Source organism: Mixophyes fleayi, chromosome 5 (genome assembly GCF_038048845.1).
Source record: "Mixophyes fleayi isolate aMixFle1 chromosome 5, aMixFle1.hap1, whole genome shotgun sequence".
In the NCBI taxonomy this organism is placed as follows: domain Eukaryota; kingdom Metazoa; phylum Chordata; class Amphibia; order Anura; family Limnodynastidae; genus Mixophyes; species Mixophyes fleayi.
The window spans coordinates 265,345,366-265,364,288 of NC_134406.1; the positions used below are offsets into that span (position 1 = coordinate 265,345,366).

The 18,923-nt window shown below is 40.2% G+C and overlaps 1 protein-coding gene across 1 annotated transcript in view; it reads right to left on the bottom strand.

The window, feature by feature from the left end:
* VWDE (von Willebrand factor D and EGF domains) overlaps nucleotides 1-14,991 on the bottom strand; it is an 80,340-nt gene extending 65,349 nt beyond the window's left edge. The window contains exon 1 of the mRNA XM_075214044.1: nucleotides 14,690-14,991. Coding sequence (XP_075070145.1) covers nucleotides 14,690-14,768 — 79 coding nt within the window. The 5' untranslated portion in view covers nucleotides 14,769-14,991. The remainder of the gene's footprint in view (nucleotides 1-14,689) is intronic.
* Between the last annotated feature and the right edge of the window lie 3,932 nt (nucleotides 14,992-18,923).

Consider the following 18,923-nt stretch of genomic DNA (forward strand, 5'->3'; position numbering starts at 1 on the left):
AACTATTAATGGGCAACTGAGCTACTAACTATTAATGGGCAACTGAGCTATTAACTATTAATGGGCAACTGAGGTCACACAGACTCAAATGTGGTTATTGACTGACAAGATATTTTGGCTTGCCTGATAAAATCCAAATAGAAGTCAAATGCAATAGATTCTAACCCACATACGAGAAACCATCATATAATATGTGTTGCTAGCTTTAGATATGTCATAAAGGCATGTGATTTGATTTAAGAAGGAATTTCCACTGTTGACCCTTCGACTTTGTACTTACTATATAGCACTGAGATGAAGCCTCACCAGCCTTACCTTAAATAACAACCTTCTCATTTGTCCAATGATATGCTGTGCATTACTGTTTCATCCCTTTGGATGCAACATTTCCACACTTGACCAGTCCCCCTTCCTAATCACAGTAAATGCTTGTGTGCTATTTAAGTCCACACTCTTCTGTTCCATTTATGGCCAGTGAACAGAAGAGAGATAGAAGATCCCAAAGAGAACATTGATCTCTATGGAACGATGCCTATGCAGTGCACGTTTACCACAACTGATGGTGGACGTGGGACGGTGATTAGTAAAACACTACTTCCCCTTGTTCCTGCTCCGTAACCTGCCTTACTAAGGGAGCACGACACTGCAAAAGTTTCTCCCCATAAAGATCAATGAACTTCACAAGCTTCTGCATCTGTCTGTATGAGTGGCTGAGAAGTACTTAAATAACGCATATGTGCACAAGCCTCAAATGGACATTTTGCAGATCTATGAAGTATAATTTAAGGTACAGATGGAGGAACCTCCACATGGGGCTGATTTGATGATTGAAAGTGGATAATCCCATTAAAATAGGCATTCACCTTTAATGTAGTTCTATTTTTAAAGCCTACACAGGTACTCTGTAGTTATCACAGGTATTTTGAAGGAAACAAATGTTTCTAATGAGGAAGATAGCAGTACAGCTCTATGAAGACCCTGAGCATCAGCTCATTATATATATCATAATATCAAACGTCACTCACTGCAGGTATCATACACTTCACAATACAGGGCGTGAAAGCATGTGTGTTACTTTTTTAAACCTCTTTGATACGAATAAAACGTAAAGCAAAACACATGTGTGAGACATCTGGACTGGGGTCCGTAACCAATTTATAACGCTAGACTTCATCTGGTTTTAATATTGTGTGACCAAAGTGGATACAGTTAACAAGACCTGCATGTAGCATTACAGAGAGGATCTCAGTGTGGTTAGCAACTAATTGATTTAAAATTTATGTACGAGATGTACTGATGTGCTAACTTTACAATGTACATTTAACTGACGTTGCATTTGGGTGCAACATCTTCACTGATCCATGACGACCAATCAGCAGCTAGGGGGCGATGTAGTGCAAGTTGGAGAATGAAAGCAAGGGTCTGATTAGTGGCTGTGGTTTGGATGCAATGTTAGTATACCTCCCAACGGTTGTTGTAATTCGGTTCAGCTCCAAATAAAGTGAGTACTTTACACTGGGGGTATGGCCATCTTTGGGCATGCCGTGTCTCCAAGGGCATACCTAGCACTGTCAATAATTATCCCTGCTTTTGGATGAGCACAATTGTCAGGTCACCAAGGTCAACAGTCCCGACTGTCGAGATGGTATATTATTGGGACTGTCCAGTCTGAATTAGGACAGTTGGGAGGTATGGGTTAGTAAATGAGTGCTGTTGACCTCTCCATACTGTGGAACCATCAGGGACAGCAGAAGTATGGTCAGGTCATGAGTTACTCTGTGGTCGTGGTGTTGGTGGTGGCATAGATAGGCAACGCACCCAACGTTGACAAGAACCAGGCAACAAGCACTTTTAAACTGGAGGCATATATTAATGGGTTGAGGGTAGGATGAATGGAAGAGGGCGGGGGGGTGTTTCGGTGCTCTGAGCTAAGCTTACTACTTACCTTAAACAATCGTATTTTCCTATCACTGAACAAATTGTATCTTTGGGTTAACCGTCCCAATCTTGTCTTAAATGCAATGGTACAATTTATTAACACAGTATCACAAATTTATTTGAGGCATCAATGCATCCTTGATGCCTTAGATATACTCTTTTTTTAAATCAGAATTGAGCATATTGCTCTTAGTTCAATAATAAAAATGAATGTAGCTCTGTTTGGACTTCACTGCACTAGATCTATGCTAATAGTGGGTGCAGGTAGTGGACTGGAGTTTATAACAGTAAATGATGCACTACTGCCAACTGGTACATGGTGTAAAATCCTGTGACATATCTCTGACTAGATTATTTGTGATTGGCCTAGGATAGTTCAGGTAATTTTCCGCAATACATTCTGCTCCATCTGTATTCAACAATCCAAATCATTGCCAGTCCTTGATCAAACTGGTGGCATTTTATTAGCTGAAAATCTGATTCACCATCACATCTAAATGGAATGTAACTTCACATTAAAAAAAAGATATCCAGCCAGTAAAAAACAAGACAGTAAACAGAAAACCTGTAAAGATACACAGAGCTACAGACAGTACACAGATGTATAATACTAACAAACAGTCACTAACAAACTATTTCTCCCCAGAAAAAAAACAAACAAAATGAAAAACGAGTTAACAACTTCTGCAATCTGCTTACTTATGAGACAATGGATCATACTCGCCTTCTCTCCCGGAAAGTCTGAATTTAAGGGAATTTCCTGGATGGGCAGGAACCCTCCTGGAATTGTCCACTCATCCACATAAAGTGGGTAAGACGGTGGGGCTTGACGATACGATTTTCAGATAATTGTTTCATCAATGGTGCGTTGCCATGTTGCACAGTGGAGGGCTGGGCCATGAGGATGGGAATCATGTGGTTACACTGACCCCCACCAAAATGTGCCCCATTAAAAGTATAGGACAAGACCCATAGGTCGCCAGCTTTGGGCTGGTGTAAACTTCAAGTACTTAGAAAGTGCAAATGGTCATGACAATGTTTTCACCGCCCAGGGGCCCATGCTTCATTAATGAAGCCTAATAAAGCTAAAACTACTTTATTTAGGTTGGATATTATGGGCTTCCATTATCATTTGATGCATTTGCTCTCCAAATGAATATATAAAGATTCTCAAAAAACTGTAAGTGTGTATGTTAAGTCACAGGTATCTCAAGATACATCCAACTCCAAAATGGCAGCATTTATGTGTCTCTCCTGCTGTAGTCTAATGTAGTTTATGTAGATAAATAGGTAATCCGGTAAAAATTGTCAGTCACTAGTCCTAATCTAGATGTGATGCTAATGACATAAGTACTATCAGCTGGAGTGGAGAATGTGCAAACAGCCAATAAGAAGTGGCTAGATAGTACTACAGGTGTCAACACCATTTTTGTGTATCTTATTCTTTACACCAGGCCTCCAGTACCCAAAAAATGATACATCCATAAGTGGCATACCTAGGGATAACTCCATATCTAATTATGTAGTATTTCCAGGAAGTGTGCTCCACGTACGTGAACATGGCCTTACTGTACTCAACTTATGTGTCACATCGCTGGCTGCTCCCAGGAGAGGAAAAATTGGTTGGGATAGCTCAGTACAACACATCTGGTTAAGCTACCTAGTCCTTATAGGATGGTTGGGAGGGACAAAGCTGAAGCCAATGCTTGGAAATGGCAGAATTGAGAGGAACAAAGCTGAAACTCATGGGTTGGAGAAGGTATCAACATGAGATGCGAAGCTGAAGCCAACAGGTAGGAGAAAGTATCAACATGAGATGTGAAGCTGAAGCCAACGGGTTGGAGAAAGTATTAACATGAGATGTGAAGCTGAAGCCAACGGGTTGGAGAAGATATCAACATGAGATGCGAAGCTGAAGCCAACGGGTTGTAGAAGGTAGAATAGCGATGGATGAAGTCGATAAACATGCAAACAAAACAAGAATTTTGAAGGGCCAACAAAAATACACCAATCTAAACTTTGCTTGTGCAAAACTTGGCAGGAGAGAGGGCCTTAAACAGGCTGCACACAAGTGAGGTCTGATTGACATGACTTTTAGCAGAAGTGCTGACTGCAGTAAGTGATGTAGATTGTGCAGGAGTCAGTGTTGTCGGTGCGCTGCCACCGGTCGTCTGTAGTCCTCCTATGACTGTATGACCACACTCCTCTCCAGGCATAAGGGGGCACAAGCCTAATACATGTATAAATCTAGATATGAAATGATGAGAGCCCAACTCTAAATGAGATCCTATAGCTGTACATATCTGGCTTTATTTCAGCTAATTATACCTATGTTCAGGACACTGAGTTAGTCAAAAGGGACTTATACAAAGCAATTTCTACATCTACACCAAGAGTTACATAAGGAATAATTTAGAGGCAATGTTATTTTACAGTAGGAAGCATGTGAATACCTTCTGTTGTAAGAAGACTATTATTATAATTGCAATAGTCAGTATCTGATTAAATCCAGGGTCAACGGTAAAAGTGGGTTTTCCAAAATCCTCCTGTAATAAAGTGTCCGTTTGATATATATATATATATATATATATATATATATATATATATATATATTTATTTTTTTTCTTTTGAATAAAATTTTATATATTAAACAAGCTTTATTTAAATTTCACTTATGGTATAAAGCCAAGTTCTGGGCCAAAAGCGGGTGGTTTTTGGGCAGCTGGATCACACTCTACACTCCCCCCCCCCCCGCCCCCCGGTGCGTGCATTTAATCTTTCCTATTTTGTGCTTACTGTGCTTTTATCTCTGTACAAATGACAGCTGCTCTCTATGACCTCTCTGTGACTTTTGACCTGTATCATTTGCTGTCAATGTATGTTTACCCTCTGCCCATCACTGCTAGCATCTTGATACTGTCATCTGACGTCCTCGTAATAACAGAACAACACATAGCTCTCCCTATAATTCTGGTTAGAAGAAGGTGACCTTGAAAAAAGATAGTAAAGACATTTTTATATTGTTACATTAACAGCGTTATCAAAATATAAGTATATGTTTACCTAAATGGCATGGAAGTCCCTAACTGTTATAACAATATTCATCACAAATTGCAGGAGGGGACTTTGTAGCAGAGCGGGGTACCTGTTTGAAGAGGGCGCCCCAGCGACGGATGTGAGCTACTAATCTGATGTCACAGCCAATATTATGACACCCTTTTTGGCTAAATTTCCCAGCTAATAGTGATAAGTATCCTACTACGGCCTGAAGCTTACATCTCTTTTAATAATAAAAATATTTAACCATAATTTGCTAAAATGTTACTTGGGTACTTTCAGAGTGTTGTCCAGAAAATTCAGTCCCTTAATTATGTCACAAAGAAGGATAATTTTTAGAATAATCTACATTATGATTGATGCAAAATTAAGCTAAATCATATTTAAATTTGATGCCATTTGTGCACAGAACCATATAAGTCATAGGGGTATATTTACTAAACTGCGGGTTTGAAAAAGTGGAGATGTTACCTATAGCAACCAATCAGATTCTAGCTGTCATTTTGTAGAATGTACTAAATAATTGATAACTAGAATCCGACTGGTTGCTATAGGCAACATCTCCACCTTTTCAAACCCGCAGTTTAGTAAATACACCCCATAATCTATTAACTTGGAAAAAAAACCTAAGTAGGTTCTATTAAATTCTATCATTTTTCCAGATATAAAATTCAGTACTATGATTTTCAATTTCATCTCAGAAACGTATAGAATACATAACACTTTTCTAGAGTCAACCATTATCTTCAGCCAAACTATCTACATTTCTAGAAGATTCTTAAATCAAGATTAAAACTATATAAAGCACTCAGATCACTAAAATCAAATCAGTATTAAATATAATGTTACAGAACTAAAATTGTGTTTACTTAAAATTGTATTTTATTTGTCTAAACTGTGCTTTTGTATAATTTCTAAATAGCATTTTTGGTCTATTTACCAAATTATTTGCTAATATATAGAAACTGCTACACATTACAAATTGGACCCGTATAACGGCGGGTGACCCTGCTTGTATATGCTAAAGGCCCTGTATATTTGTTAATTAAGTTGCTTGGCATTTACAGCATACTTGCCAACTCTCCCTGAATGTCAGGGAGACTCCCTGAAATAGGGGTGATCTCCCGCACTCCCTGAAGAGTCTGGCATTCTCCCTGATGCTGAGCCAGTACAAGACGTGGTTGGCTTCACCATCTGTGGCACGATGACACAGTTCAGAAATTGTGTCCTATGTCCATGTATTGATGCCTATGGAGGTGGCCATTTTCATGGAGACCAAGATTTAATCAAAGACTGACAGGTAAGATAACATGACTTCAGTAATGGAGACAGAAATGTAAAACACACTTCAGTCTCTAGAGATTCATTAGCTGCTTTTCTTTAACGCATAGTTGCCTACTCTCCCAGAATGTCCAGGAGACCTGCCGGGCTCCCGGGAGAGCAGAGCAACCTCCCGGTTCTCGTCCCCACAATTGTGGGGGTGGGGCTTAATCACGCAAATATTGTGTCATCTTAGCCCCGCCCCCTGTTGTAATTGGGCAAAATCGGGACAAACGTTTAGGGGGTTGGGCCAAAATGATGGGAATCGTCAAGCCCCGCGCCCACACACCGACCTCCCCCCGGGATCTCCCTGAAGCCAACGAGGAAAAGTTGGCAAGCATGATTTACAGTCCTTGGTTTAGCAGTTGCCTGCAAGCTGGTGTTCACAATTATGAGCCAGCATATATGGTCTGAAATTCTCTCTGTAATGTCCATCAAGGGTTATAGAGATGATGTCTGATCTGCACTAAATATTATTCCCATAATTACAGCATTTTGTCAAATATCTTCACTTAGTTTCTAAGACTTTTCAATACGTATTTGAGCATAATACAAGCAATGAGTTTATCTAAGGCAACTGTGAGAGATACAGGGCTACCAATCGTCAGTAAATTTACTGTTAGTAAAATGTACATCCACCAACAAGAGCAAAATAGAGATCACAAAAATGTTTACACCGCAAGTAGGGGCACTAGACAAATTAATTAGAGACATTAAAAGCTTATAAACCTTTATTGCCTTCACCGAACCTACTGATCTCCCAGATATTACTTAATTCACTCTTCAAGATACAATGATATAACCTTTTAATAAACTGTCAGTCAATTTTATATCATTGTCAGTATATAGTATTTACAAGGGTTGGTAATTCAGGAGACATGCAGCAGAAGTTACCCAGTGGTTAAGGGGACTAACACAAAGCTTTGCTGGAGACCTTGGGTTTATCACACTGACCACCTGGTCATCGATGCACCAAAAAACTAGATTGCAAGCTCTGTTTGGCAGGGAAACTAAATAAAACTGGGTATACACTGGAGGTCAATCACCCGACAAACGAACCGCTCGTCCACATATCGCGTTAGTGTGTATAATCACACGATGAAGGACAATCGTTCTAAAGTGCCGATTGTCGTTTCATTCACTTAGTCGTACTGTTTAACAATCTCGTTCCAATCACCTTCCAATCATTCAGAGTGTATGCACTCACGATGTCCATAGAGTTTACAGAGTCATGGGGGTATATTTACTAAACTGCGGGTTTGAAAAAGTGGAGATGTCTATAGCAACCAATCAGATTCTAGCTGTCATTTTGTAGAATGTACTAAATAAATGACAGCTAGAATCTGATTGGTTGCTATAGGCAACATCTCCACTTTTTCAAAACCACAGTTTAGTAAATATACTCCGTGGTCTTTTCAGCCGATGCGGGCAAGTTCCCGGTGACTAAATGTAGAGCGCTGTAGATGGAATAGTTTGTTTGTTCGTTCGGAGACTGAACATTTTGTTTCAGGGTCACAGAAGCTAACGATATTCGTAAGGACATGTGGATAGCTATAACAAGGCGGTTTGAACCAGTGTGACAGGAATAAATGAGTGACTATTGTGCTGTCATTCTCTGAAGGACTAGAGGACCAGATGAAGAGCACAGATCTGAAGGTGAATCGTGTAAGTGCGTACGCATGAATAGCTGGAGCAATCGGACCTATGGTCGTCCGTAAAATCGTTGTAGATAAGACGGTGGTCGGAAAATTCTTCAGAATGTCCCTAGCCTCCGGAACTAAATTGACAACATTGAGCACCCTAAACCATTATTATTATTATTAATTTTTATTTATAGGGCGCCACTAAGTGTCCGTAGCGCCGTACAGGGACAAACAAGTACAGTACAAGGTGGGACAGCACGGTACAGTAAACAATAAGCACAGTAACTCAGTAAGCTCAAAGCACAGCTAGAGAGAGGGGGAGGGAAGACCAGCAAGCGCTGGAGCCCAAGAGGAAGGGCACGGATGACGGGGAGACCCCCAGAGGGGTGGGGGGAAAGGTAGCTGGAGAGCAGAGTTAGAAGTGAAGGAAACAGGAGAGATGGCCCTGCTCAAGGGAGCGTACAATCTAAGGGGCGTACAACCATTCTCAATAACCTAGTCACACCAATGCAGAACTTATCACTAAACACTATACATTTCTTGCAGCAACAGTGGTTAGGACTTATCAATTTGGGGTGGGGGTGGGGGGTTGTGATAGAATGAGAAGTGGTTATTTTGTTTTTAATTTTTTTTCTCCTGGTGGAGACAATAGGAGATTTACCTTCCTATAGCCATACATACTAGTCCTGTTATAGTAAATTTGAAATTTGTAGGAATTTTCTCCAAATAAATCCACATATTTTTTCAATTTCAGATGTATTGTCACAGTTTTGTGGTTCTTGCAATTGAAAGAAGAGAAGGCCTGAGATGTACATTTTACAGAACAAGAGCTGCCCCTAACCACATGTCTACTAAGCCTTATCTGAACCCCCAGGCAGCTTTGAGTTTAGATTCTTTAATGTTAATGTGCTGAATATCCCTACTTGGAGTTCATAGAGTCATCTGCTCAATGTCCTGTCAGGAATTTTAGGAAACAAATGTCAATTTAGTACTTCTCTGACATCAATCTTATGTGAAGCTTACATGTCAATGGATAATAGAATACCATACAACTTGTATAAACAGGGATTTTGCAAATGCATGAACCAAAATATTGTCATTATCTTTGCAGCAACTTCACAAACAATAGAGTCATGTAGCTGACTAACCTTAGTATGCTACATGATAGAATTTAACGGTAGTATTGGTTTTGATACATACATTAAAATGTTAGAAGCAACATGACCTTACACATTGATTTTCAAACTGCAATCCAAATGGCTCTGATTGGCTTCTTTTAAAGTGTTTGTCTGTTGATTGTAAGAGCTTTGCAAGCTCATATTAAAGCTGATATCAATCCCAGTGCATCTTATGGAGTGGAAAGTGCTGGTTTTGTAGATTAATGACAAAAATGAATGAGTGTCCTGTGGTTTGCTTCCAGTTCTGCCTTTTAGCATATAGAGTCACTGATCTTTAATTACTGGTTCAAACAAAAAAAAAATGGTTCTACACTCAGTGCCCACTTTATAACGTATACCTGTACCTGCTAGGTAATGCAAATATACTCTATAAGGCAATCATGTGGCAGTTACTCAATGCCTAAATGCAGGCAGACACGGTCAAGAGGTTCAGTTGTTATTAAGTTGTAAACACCATAATAAGGAGCAGATGTGATCTCAGTGACTTTGATCGTGGAAAGATTGTCGGTGCCTGGACCGGGTGGTTTGAGTATCTCAGAAACGATTTTCATACCCAAAAGTCTCAGTTTACAGAGAATGGTGCTCGAAACAGAAAACATCAACTGAGCGTTAGTTCTGTGGGTGAAAATGCCTTGTTAATGAGAGAGGTCAGAGGAGAATGTCCAGACTGGTTCAAGCTGACATGACAGTAACTCCATAACGATGTGTTACAATATTGGTATGAGGAAGAGCATCTCTGAACGCACAACATGTTGAACGTTGAACTGGATAGACTAAATCAGCAGAAGACCACACCGAGGACCACTCCTGTCAGCTAATAACAGGACAGGCTATAGTGGTCTGGTGAATTTCAAGTTCTGCTGTAGGTAGGGGTCAGAATTTGGCATAAACAACATGATCAATGGATCCATCCTGCATTGTGTCAATGGTAAAGGCCATCGTCTGATGGCTACTTCCAGCAGGATAATGCACCATGTCACAAAGCACACATCACCTCAATATGGTTCCACAAGCATGATGATATGATGATGATGATGATGATGATGAAGACGATGAGGTCAGTGTCCTCCAATGGCCTCCTCAGTCACCCGATCTCAGCCCCATATAGCACCTTTGGGATGTGGTGGAACGGGAGAGTGACAGCATGAATGTGCAACCAGCAAATCTGCAGCAACTGCGTGATGTTATCATGTCAGCATGGACCAGAGTATCTAAAGAATGTTACCAGCACCTTGTAGAATCCACGCAACTGAGAATGCAGACTCTTCTGAGGCTAAAGGGGGCCCTACCCAGTGCTAGAAAGCAGGTGGTAACTAGGGCTGTGTGATAGGGACGACCGCCCTGAGCGCAACGCTGAAGAGGGGCGCAGTTTATGAATATTTTAGGTCCATTTGGTTCAAATTGAAGGCTAGGGGAGGCAGTTTTGTTTCTTGCTCCAGGCGCTAAAATTTTAACCTACGGCTCTGCTAGAAAGGTGTACGTAATAAAAGTATGTACTAAAGCAAATAAAGCCAGTGAGTTCAGTTTTTGGACAAGATGATGCCTTATGTTATTTACATACAATGCAGCTCTGCAGAAAAATGGAACAGAGCTGATCACCAGCACTTCTGTGGTTGGTTATGGTGTAGAGAACAGGATAAGGAGTGTTGCACATGTCATATTATAATGATAAAACCATTACCATATGTGTGCACCCTATCTCCCCCTGACTACTCCCTGCCGATCCCAGCAGACAGCCAAGCAAAGCAAAGCAACAGAGAGAAAGGAAATATGGAGGGAAGAGTGGAAATGTGTCTCCATATCTGCTTAGTAGTTATCGATTGTTTTAAAAAAACATTAGTGAGGACAGGGCTGAGAGTTATATAGTGGAAGGAGCAGGTTCCTCCAGCAGCACAGAGTATATCAGGAGATGAGTGATGTGTTAGTGTGTATGTGACAGGGGCAGTGACATGATGTGAGGAGGGGAATCGAGACAGCAGGAAGACACAGACTGCGAGTTACAGAGTAGAAGGAGCAGGGTCCCCCAACAGCACAGAGTAGTGACGTGAAGCTCCTGTCAAAATAGCATGATTGTGCCATCATATACATCTCTATATTAAACAAAGTTCATTTGTCCAAATATTACATATTTTACTAGCATATCATGGCTACAATTGCATATGTACAGTTTTGTACATGACCAGCAAGTTGAAATTCCCATTTTTATTGGAACAGAAACCAAGGATTCCGATGTAACATGGAGCTTTCCTTTTGCTTGATAAAGAAAGTAACATAGATATATAAAGTTATTTTCACTAATCCTTTAATGTCATTGCATCTGTTATTTGAACTCTTAATAAGCATTCTAGAATTGAAACATTTTTCTGTGCAAAAAAACTGGCTTTATGGAAAAATCAGGACACATATAAGCCACTAGAGCAGTGGATCCCAAACTTTCTCAGTTCAAGGCACCCTTAAGGTCTCCATAATTTTTTCAAGGCACCCCTAAGTCAAAATAACTGCCAAGTAGTCCCCCACCTTGCTTACCACTGGCCCTGGCCGTGGCACCCCAGAGAGCCACGGCACACAGTTTGGGAACCACTGCACTAGGGACTGAATTATTTAATAATATGCAGCTTGTCGATAAATATAAGTATACAGAAAATCAGCTATGTATAAAGTAAATTATAGGTCACAATACTTAAACAAAAAGTAAACATATTACGTGTAAAGCATATTTACAATGAACAGAATGTTGTCATTTGAAATACACATAAAACAGTGTACTAATCATTACTAATCATTACGCTATTTACTTTATTTTATATATAATATCTTATTATAATATGGGAAACATTAGGTAAAACAGCTACAATATATCACTTATTGCAGTGATGAAACCATTTTTTCTAATGTGACAGACAGCCAAATACAACACTGTAGGAACAATATTACAAAGTAACTGCAGCCCGTTATAACTGAATGATATTTATATAACAATTATTATTTATTATTACCCAGAAGGGAACGTGGTGATTCTAAAGAGATGTTTTCAATGACATCTGTACTATAACAGACTGATCTGAAGAGGTTTATTTACAAAACCAAAAACATCTGTCCACAGATACTGAAGGTTATAAAGCAATTTAAAGCACCCAGGAACACTTTACAGAAAGAGAGAGATAAATGGCTGATAACAAGCCATGTGTGGCATTACTATGAATTGTAGACAGTCTTTGTAACTCACTCCTGGTACAATAAACATGCACTCCAGCCGGCAACAAGTCTGCTCACATCTTCTATCTACATTCACTTACACAGTCAGTAGCCTCTTTAGCTAGCGCTGTATTTCATTAAACACATCCAATAAAATGGAACAAATTCACTATAAAACCGGCTTTGTTTATTATTCATGGTCAATTACTTTATTTCACAAATCAGTGGTGAAAGTAGTAATTTTAATAATTAATGTGTCAAAAAAGTTTCCTGGACTCCTGCTGGGATGTACAGCTGAGATACTCTGCAGGGTATATTAATATGTGTAAGGATAGTTGGAACAAAACAATGCTCTGCATTTGTCTAGAAAGGATAACAAACGAACTAATATAGGGAGGGGACTCTCAGCAAACCTTTTTTTATTTTGGGAGTTTCTAGATTATATAAAACTATATCTAATTATTGTAAGACAACAATCTAAGGCTATGAACCTACTGGATCTGATTCATTAATTAAATCAGGTATAGGTACGTCCGAAATCAACAAGGAATGTGTGGCGATGAATACGGTTGTAGGTTTGTTGTGTTCTACTATAACGGACACTGCTGGATACGTCCAATATATATATGGAATATAAAATCTCAAAAGAAGGCTCAGAAAAACCCCGAAACTCAATTAATGTTTCCTGTTAATATCATCATCACCATTTATTTATATAGCGCCACTGATTCCGCAGCGCTGTACAGAGAACTCACTCACATCAGTCCCTGCCCCATTGGAGCTTACAATCTAAATTTCCTAACACATCATCATCATCATTTATTTATATAGCGCCACTAATTCCGCAGCGCTGTACAGAGAACTCATTCACATCAATCCCTGCCCCATTGGGGCTTACAGTCTAAATTCCCTACTATAGACACACACTCACACACAGACAGACAGGGAGAGACTAGGGTCAATTTTTGATTGCAGCCAATTAACCTACCAGTATGTTTTTTGGAGTGTGGGAGGAAACTGGAGCACCCGGAGGAAACCCACGCAAGCACAGAGAGAACATACAAACTCCACACAGATAATGCCATGGTCGGGAATTGAACTCATGACCCCAGTGCTGTGAGGCAGACGTGCTAACCACTAGGCCACTGTGCTGCCCTACACACACATACACACACAGACAGAGAGAGAGAGATGAGGGTCAATTTGATAGCAGCCAATTAACCTACTAGTATGTTTTTGAAGTGTGGGAGGAACCCGGAGCACCCGGAGGAAACCCACGCACACACAGGGAGAACATACAAAATCCTCACATATAAGGCCATGATCATGAATTGAACTCATGACCCCAGTGCTGTGAGGCAGAAGTGCTAACCACTGAGCCACCGTGTTGCCCACTAATAACATAGAAGTAACAATAAAACATTTTTTAAAAAAGTGTTTTTTATTTTTTTCGCTATGAAATACATTTATTAGTTTGTTATTAATGTCTACTGTACATAAAATATTTGTTTACAGTTGCTACTGATTGGAAACACATGTTCTAGCTGCATACACAGCCGTCATCACTAGTAATCGGCACGTACACCTGACCTGTAGCTGGAGCAAGAGATACGGCTGAAAAACAAGTACCTGAGAGATGCCCAGATCTTGGATTGGAGGCTGTTGTGTGCGCTCGCGATTGGCACGCCCTTCACGTACACTATGGGCAAACACCCCTTCCTCACCCAGTCCCCTCCCTGGAATCGTAGCCTGTAGTAAGTGTCCTTAAACTAAACGTGACTGCCTGCTGTGGTCGGGTCCTGGGTGATTTTGCTGATAAAACGCACAAAATCGCTGTTTACATCCCTTGATGAATCAAACCCATAGATTGTTTTAATGAAACAATTGTTTTAATGTTTTGTGGTCTGTTCAGCCTTATTTACTTTCAGCCTCATGCAGAATGCACCATCAACATAATTTGAATAGAAACCACTGATCTCTATGGAGAATTCCACATGTCATATACAGAAATATACAAGACATATATGTCTTGTATGCTACTTCATAGGGATCCCTGAGATGTCAAATCTGGGATCATCACATTAATGAATGCAAAAGACAATATGTTTGCACACAACATAAAACTGACGATCATATCAGAGCACAAAAAAAAATGTTAAATTCCAACCATTCACTATTCACATTAAACTGATACACTGATTATATAATTGACATGTAACTGACTTATTACTGTGCTATAAATCTGAAATTGTTTTTTTGTCTTGTTTTCTCTCCCCAAAAATTTGACAGATTTAAATTGATGAAACGTATTAACAGTCACATTCCTATGCTATCAGTAGTATAATTGTTTTTGGTTACCTTGCTGACAGCTCCCAGTTTGCAGAATAATCCACAGACTCCAGACGACAGAATGTGCCTGCAGAGAGTTTAGCAGCATTGCAATACACAGCCACAGAGGGATAATGCAGAATTAGCTCCCTGTAGTGTAAAAACTAGAAACAATCCAGTTTGGTCCCTTTTCCTTCCAGTGTTGCAAAAAGCTGAAGAATAGCAACAATCAAAGCGGTGAGGATACCATTAGTGCTTGAGGTCAGTTTATGTGAACGTATCCACACTCCAGCAACATTGTAGTGAGCACAGAGTACAGGACTGTGAGCTTGTCCACCTCTAATACTAGCCTGACACGCCCCCCACAGACCAGCACAGGGGGATAAGGGAAGAGCTGAGATGGATTTCTTATTGAAAATTACACACAAAAAAAGTACATGTTCTTTTGTCTGTATCTGTTCTCGATCTTGTGTCAATTGCAACAATTTTTATTGATTTTTCACTAATTCAAATATTGATTGTTGCTAAGTATTAAATGCAAATAGTGTAACAAGCAATGCATGCAATTCTACTAATCTCTAGCTACAGAACTTGCACCTAGTGCGCACAAGTGTCATTCCCAACTGCTGTTTATAAATGCTAATAACTGCACCTTTTAAATTAACATTTAATTATATGATGCACTAAATGGAAGCATATTTAAACAAAAGTTATAAGAAAAAAAATATGAAAACCATTTAAGGGCACCTAATTATATATTAATCTGTGAGTAATATCTTTTTAATGTCATAGTAGCAGTTATAGGTAAAATAAATAAAAATAAACTGTTTTTGTTGAATTGTGAGGTCAAACACATATATTAGCATGCAAGATATAATAGGTTAGGCGTTCAAAAGGATTTAGGAAGGGATGTGTATACTTGGATATTGTAATTTCATAAGTTATACCACTAAATATGAATAAAATTAAAACTGAGTATCTCAGCCCCTGTTCGTGTTAATTTAAATCTAGCCTGATTATCATCATCATCATCATCATCATCACCATTTATTTATATAGCGCTACTAATTCCGCAGCGCTGTACAGAGAACTCACTCACATCAGTCCCTGCCCCATTGGGGCTTACAGTCTAAACTCCCTAACACACACACACACACACACACACACATACACACACACACACACACACACACACACACACACACACACACACACACACACACACTCAGACTAAGGTCCATTTGTTAGCAGCCAATTAACCTACCAGTATGTTTTTGGAGTGTGGGAGGAAACTGGAGCACCCGGCGGAAACCCACGCAAACACGGGGATTCCCTGCCTACTTGTGTTATAACACTAACATGACACACAGAGCATCTGTGTGCATATAATTATACCACTAACCGGACTATCTCAGCCTCTACTTGTGTTATTAGACCACTGACCTACTTATATCAGCATCTATTTATATACCCATTCTCAATGTGTGTTGTTTTGATCTATTGCCCTTTGGACAATACCAGAAATTCATTGCACATGTCTCAGCTTGGCTGTGTAATTTCTTATTCTCTGACATCCCCATCATCAGTTTGTTTTATTTCAACAGCCCAATTGTATATCCGCATTCTCATAGTGCCTTAATCTTTCTCTCAGCATGATGGCTACTACCTTGATACTGTATCTCATACCCACAGAAATCTCAATTTCTGCATTCTCCTTTCCTAATTTGCCAGTACCACGTCTTAACCAAACCCTAGCAACATCTCTTCATTATTATTATTATTATTATTATTATTATTATTATTAATTTTTATTTATAGGGCGCCACAAGGTATCCGTAGCGCCGTACAAGGACAAACAATGGCACAGTACAAGGTGAAACAGCACAGTACAAGTAACAGTAAGCACTATAACTCTGGGGGCTCAGGCACAGCATGAAAGAGAGGGAGGGAGGGGAAAAGTGAGTACAGGCAGGTAACTATGGCCCAAGAGGGTGGGCACGGATGACAGGTTGAGAGTCACTGAGGGGAGCGGAGAGAAGCGAGAGGAGACAGAGGGCAGAGGGACTGAGAGGAGGTGAGCTGAGTAGCTGGAGAGCGCAGTTAAAAGTGATGGAAGCAGAAGGTAGGAGAGCCCTGCTCAAAGGAGCGAACAATCTAAAGGGAGGGAAAGACAGACAGACACATGGATGAGACGGAGAGACGGGAGGAAGGGGGAGAAGGGAAGAAGGGATGAGAAAGAGAGGTAGCCGACCGGTGGGAGTTTAGGCATGAGACTGGAAGGCTTTAAGGAAAAGGTGGGTTTTTAATGTTCGTTTGAAAGAGGACAGATTAGGGGAAGTCCTGATGGAGCGGGGGAGCTTGTTCCAATGGAGGGGAGCGGCGCGGGAGAAGTCTTGGATACGTGCGTGAGAGGAGGTAATCAGAGGGGAAGAGAGGCGACGATCGTTGGACGATCGCAGTGAGCGGGAGGGAGTGTGAATAGAGATAAGGTTAGAGATGTAGGGAGCAGTGGAGTTAGCGAGGGCCTTGTAAGTCAGAGTGAGGAGCTTGAAAAGGATTCTGTAGGGGAAGGGGAGCCAGTGAAGGGCTTGGTAGAGTGGGGAGACAGAGGTGGAACGGCGAGAGAGGAAAATAAGCCTAGTAATTCATTAAATGATTACAGCTACTCTTTATTCTCAGCATCAACCAAGACTTCACCTATAGCACACTACAGATACTCCCGAGTCACAAAAATTTTCTCGCACTTAGAATGACATTGACAAAAGTCTTGTACTTTCTAATAACTTCCTCAGGTTATTATAAAGAATAAAATTGGCTGTGTCGTGAGCACACGGACACTGACAATTTCTCGTCTACACTCTTGCTTCTAACCAGTGGTCGAAGTGGACATTTAGAAGTGGCGGTATGAAAATTTAGAAGTGACAGCATTAAAAATGTAATGGAAATGTAAGTGAATGGAATCTGATAGAGTTACAATGATAGCAGTATGAGAATATGAGAAGTGGCTGTATGACATACCCCTGTATACCCCCCACTCCCACCACTGTATATATACAGGGCGTAACTAGGGCTGTGCGAAAGGGGCGACCGCCAGGGCGAAATTTAGGAATATTTTAGGTTAATTTGGTTAAAATTGAGGGCTAGGGCATAGGCAAACCGAGAGGGGGTTTCCTAGTGCCTGGAAACCCCCCTCCAAGCCTGGGGCACTGTATAATTGAGGTGGCTGGACTCTGCTCCCGCTACACATAGCTCTGCTTGAAAAGGGAGAGCTGTGTGCACCTAACAGTAGTGCATGCAGCATTGCTCATGTATATTATGGGGATAGGAAGAGTTGGAGAGCAGCCAAGCAAGGTCTAAAATTATAGCCACGCCCCCATGCATGCTGGTCACGCCCACTGGCGGTGTGGTGTGGAAACCCCCCTCTACAAATCCTGAGTTTGCCCCTGTAGGGGGGCGGCATTTGTCTTTCTGGCCCAGGGCACTAGAATTCTAAGTTACGGCTCTGTATGTATATATATATATATATATATATATATATATATCTATCTATGTTTATATATATATATATATATATATATATATATATATATATATATATATTGACTGGAATGTGATACAATTACAATGATGGTAGTAGGAGAAGTGAATGTATGACATACCACCGTAAAGTGGTTAGCACTTCTGCCTCACAGCACTGAGGTCATGAGTTTGGCCTTATCTGTGTGGAGTTTGTATGTTCTCCTCGTGTTTGCTTGGGTTTCCTCCGGGTGCTCCGGTTTCCTCTCATAATCCAAAAACATACTATTAGGTTAATTGGCTGCTCTCAAATTGAGCCTAGTCTCTGTCTCTATGTTTGTGTGTGTGTGTGTATATTAGGGAATTTAGACTGTAAGCTCCAATGGGGCAGGGACTGATGTGAGTGAGTTCTCTGTACAGCGCTGCGGAATTAGTGGCGCTATATAAATAAGTGATGATGATGATTATATGCATATCATTCTTCCGTTTAGGCACAATTCATTGTTTACTTATTTATATATATGTTTAATCTAACTACATATACTTATATTGTTGGAGTCTACATTTGGGGGTAAAATGATCAATCAGGTTTTGCTTTAAGTAACCCATGGACTTTATTACACTGTAACTCTATACCATATTGTAATCTAGTGATTCGCAGACTTTTGTATCATTAAAATGCTTTTTAAATTTTATACAATTTTTATAACATAAATACATATGTTTTCAAAGGATTTAGCTAATTACC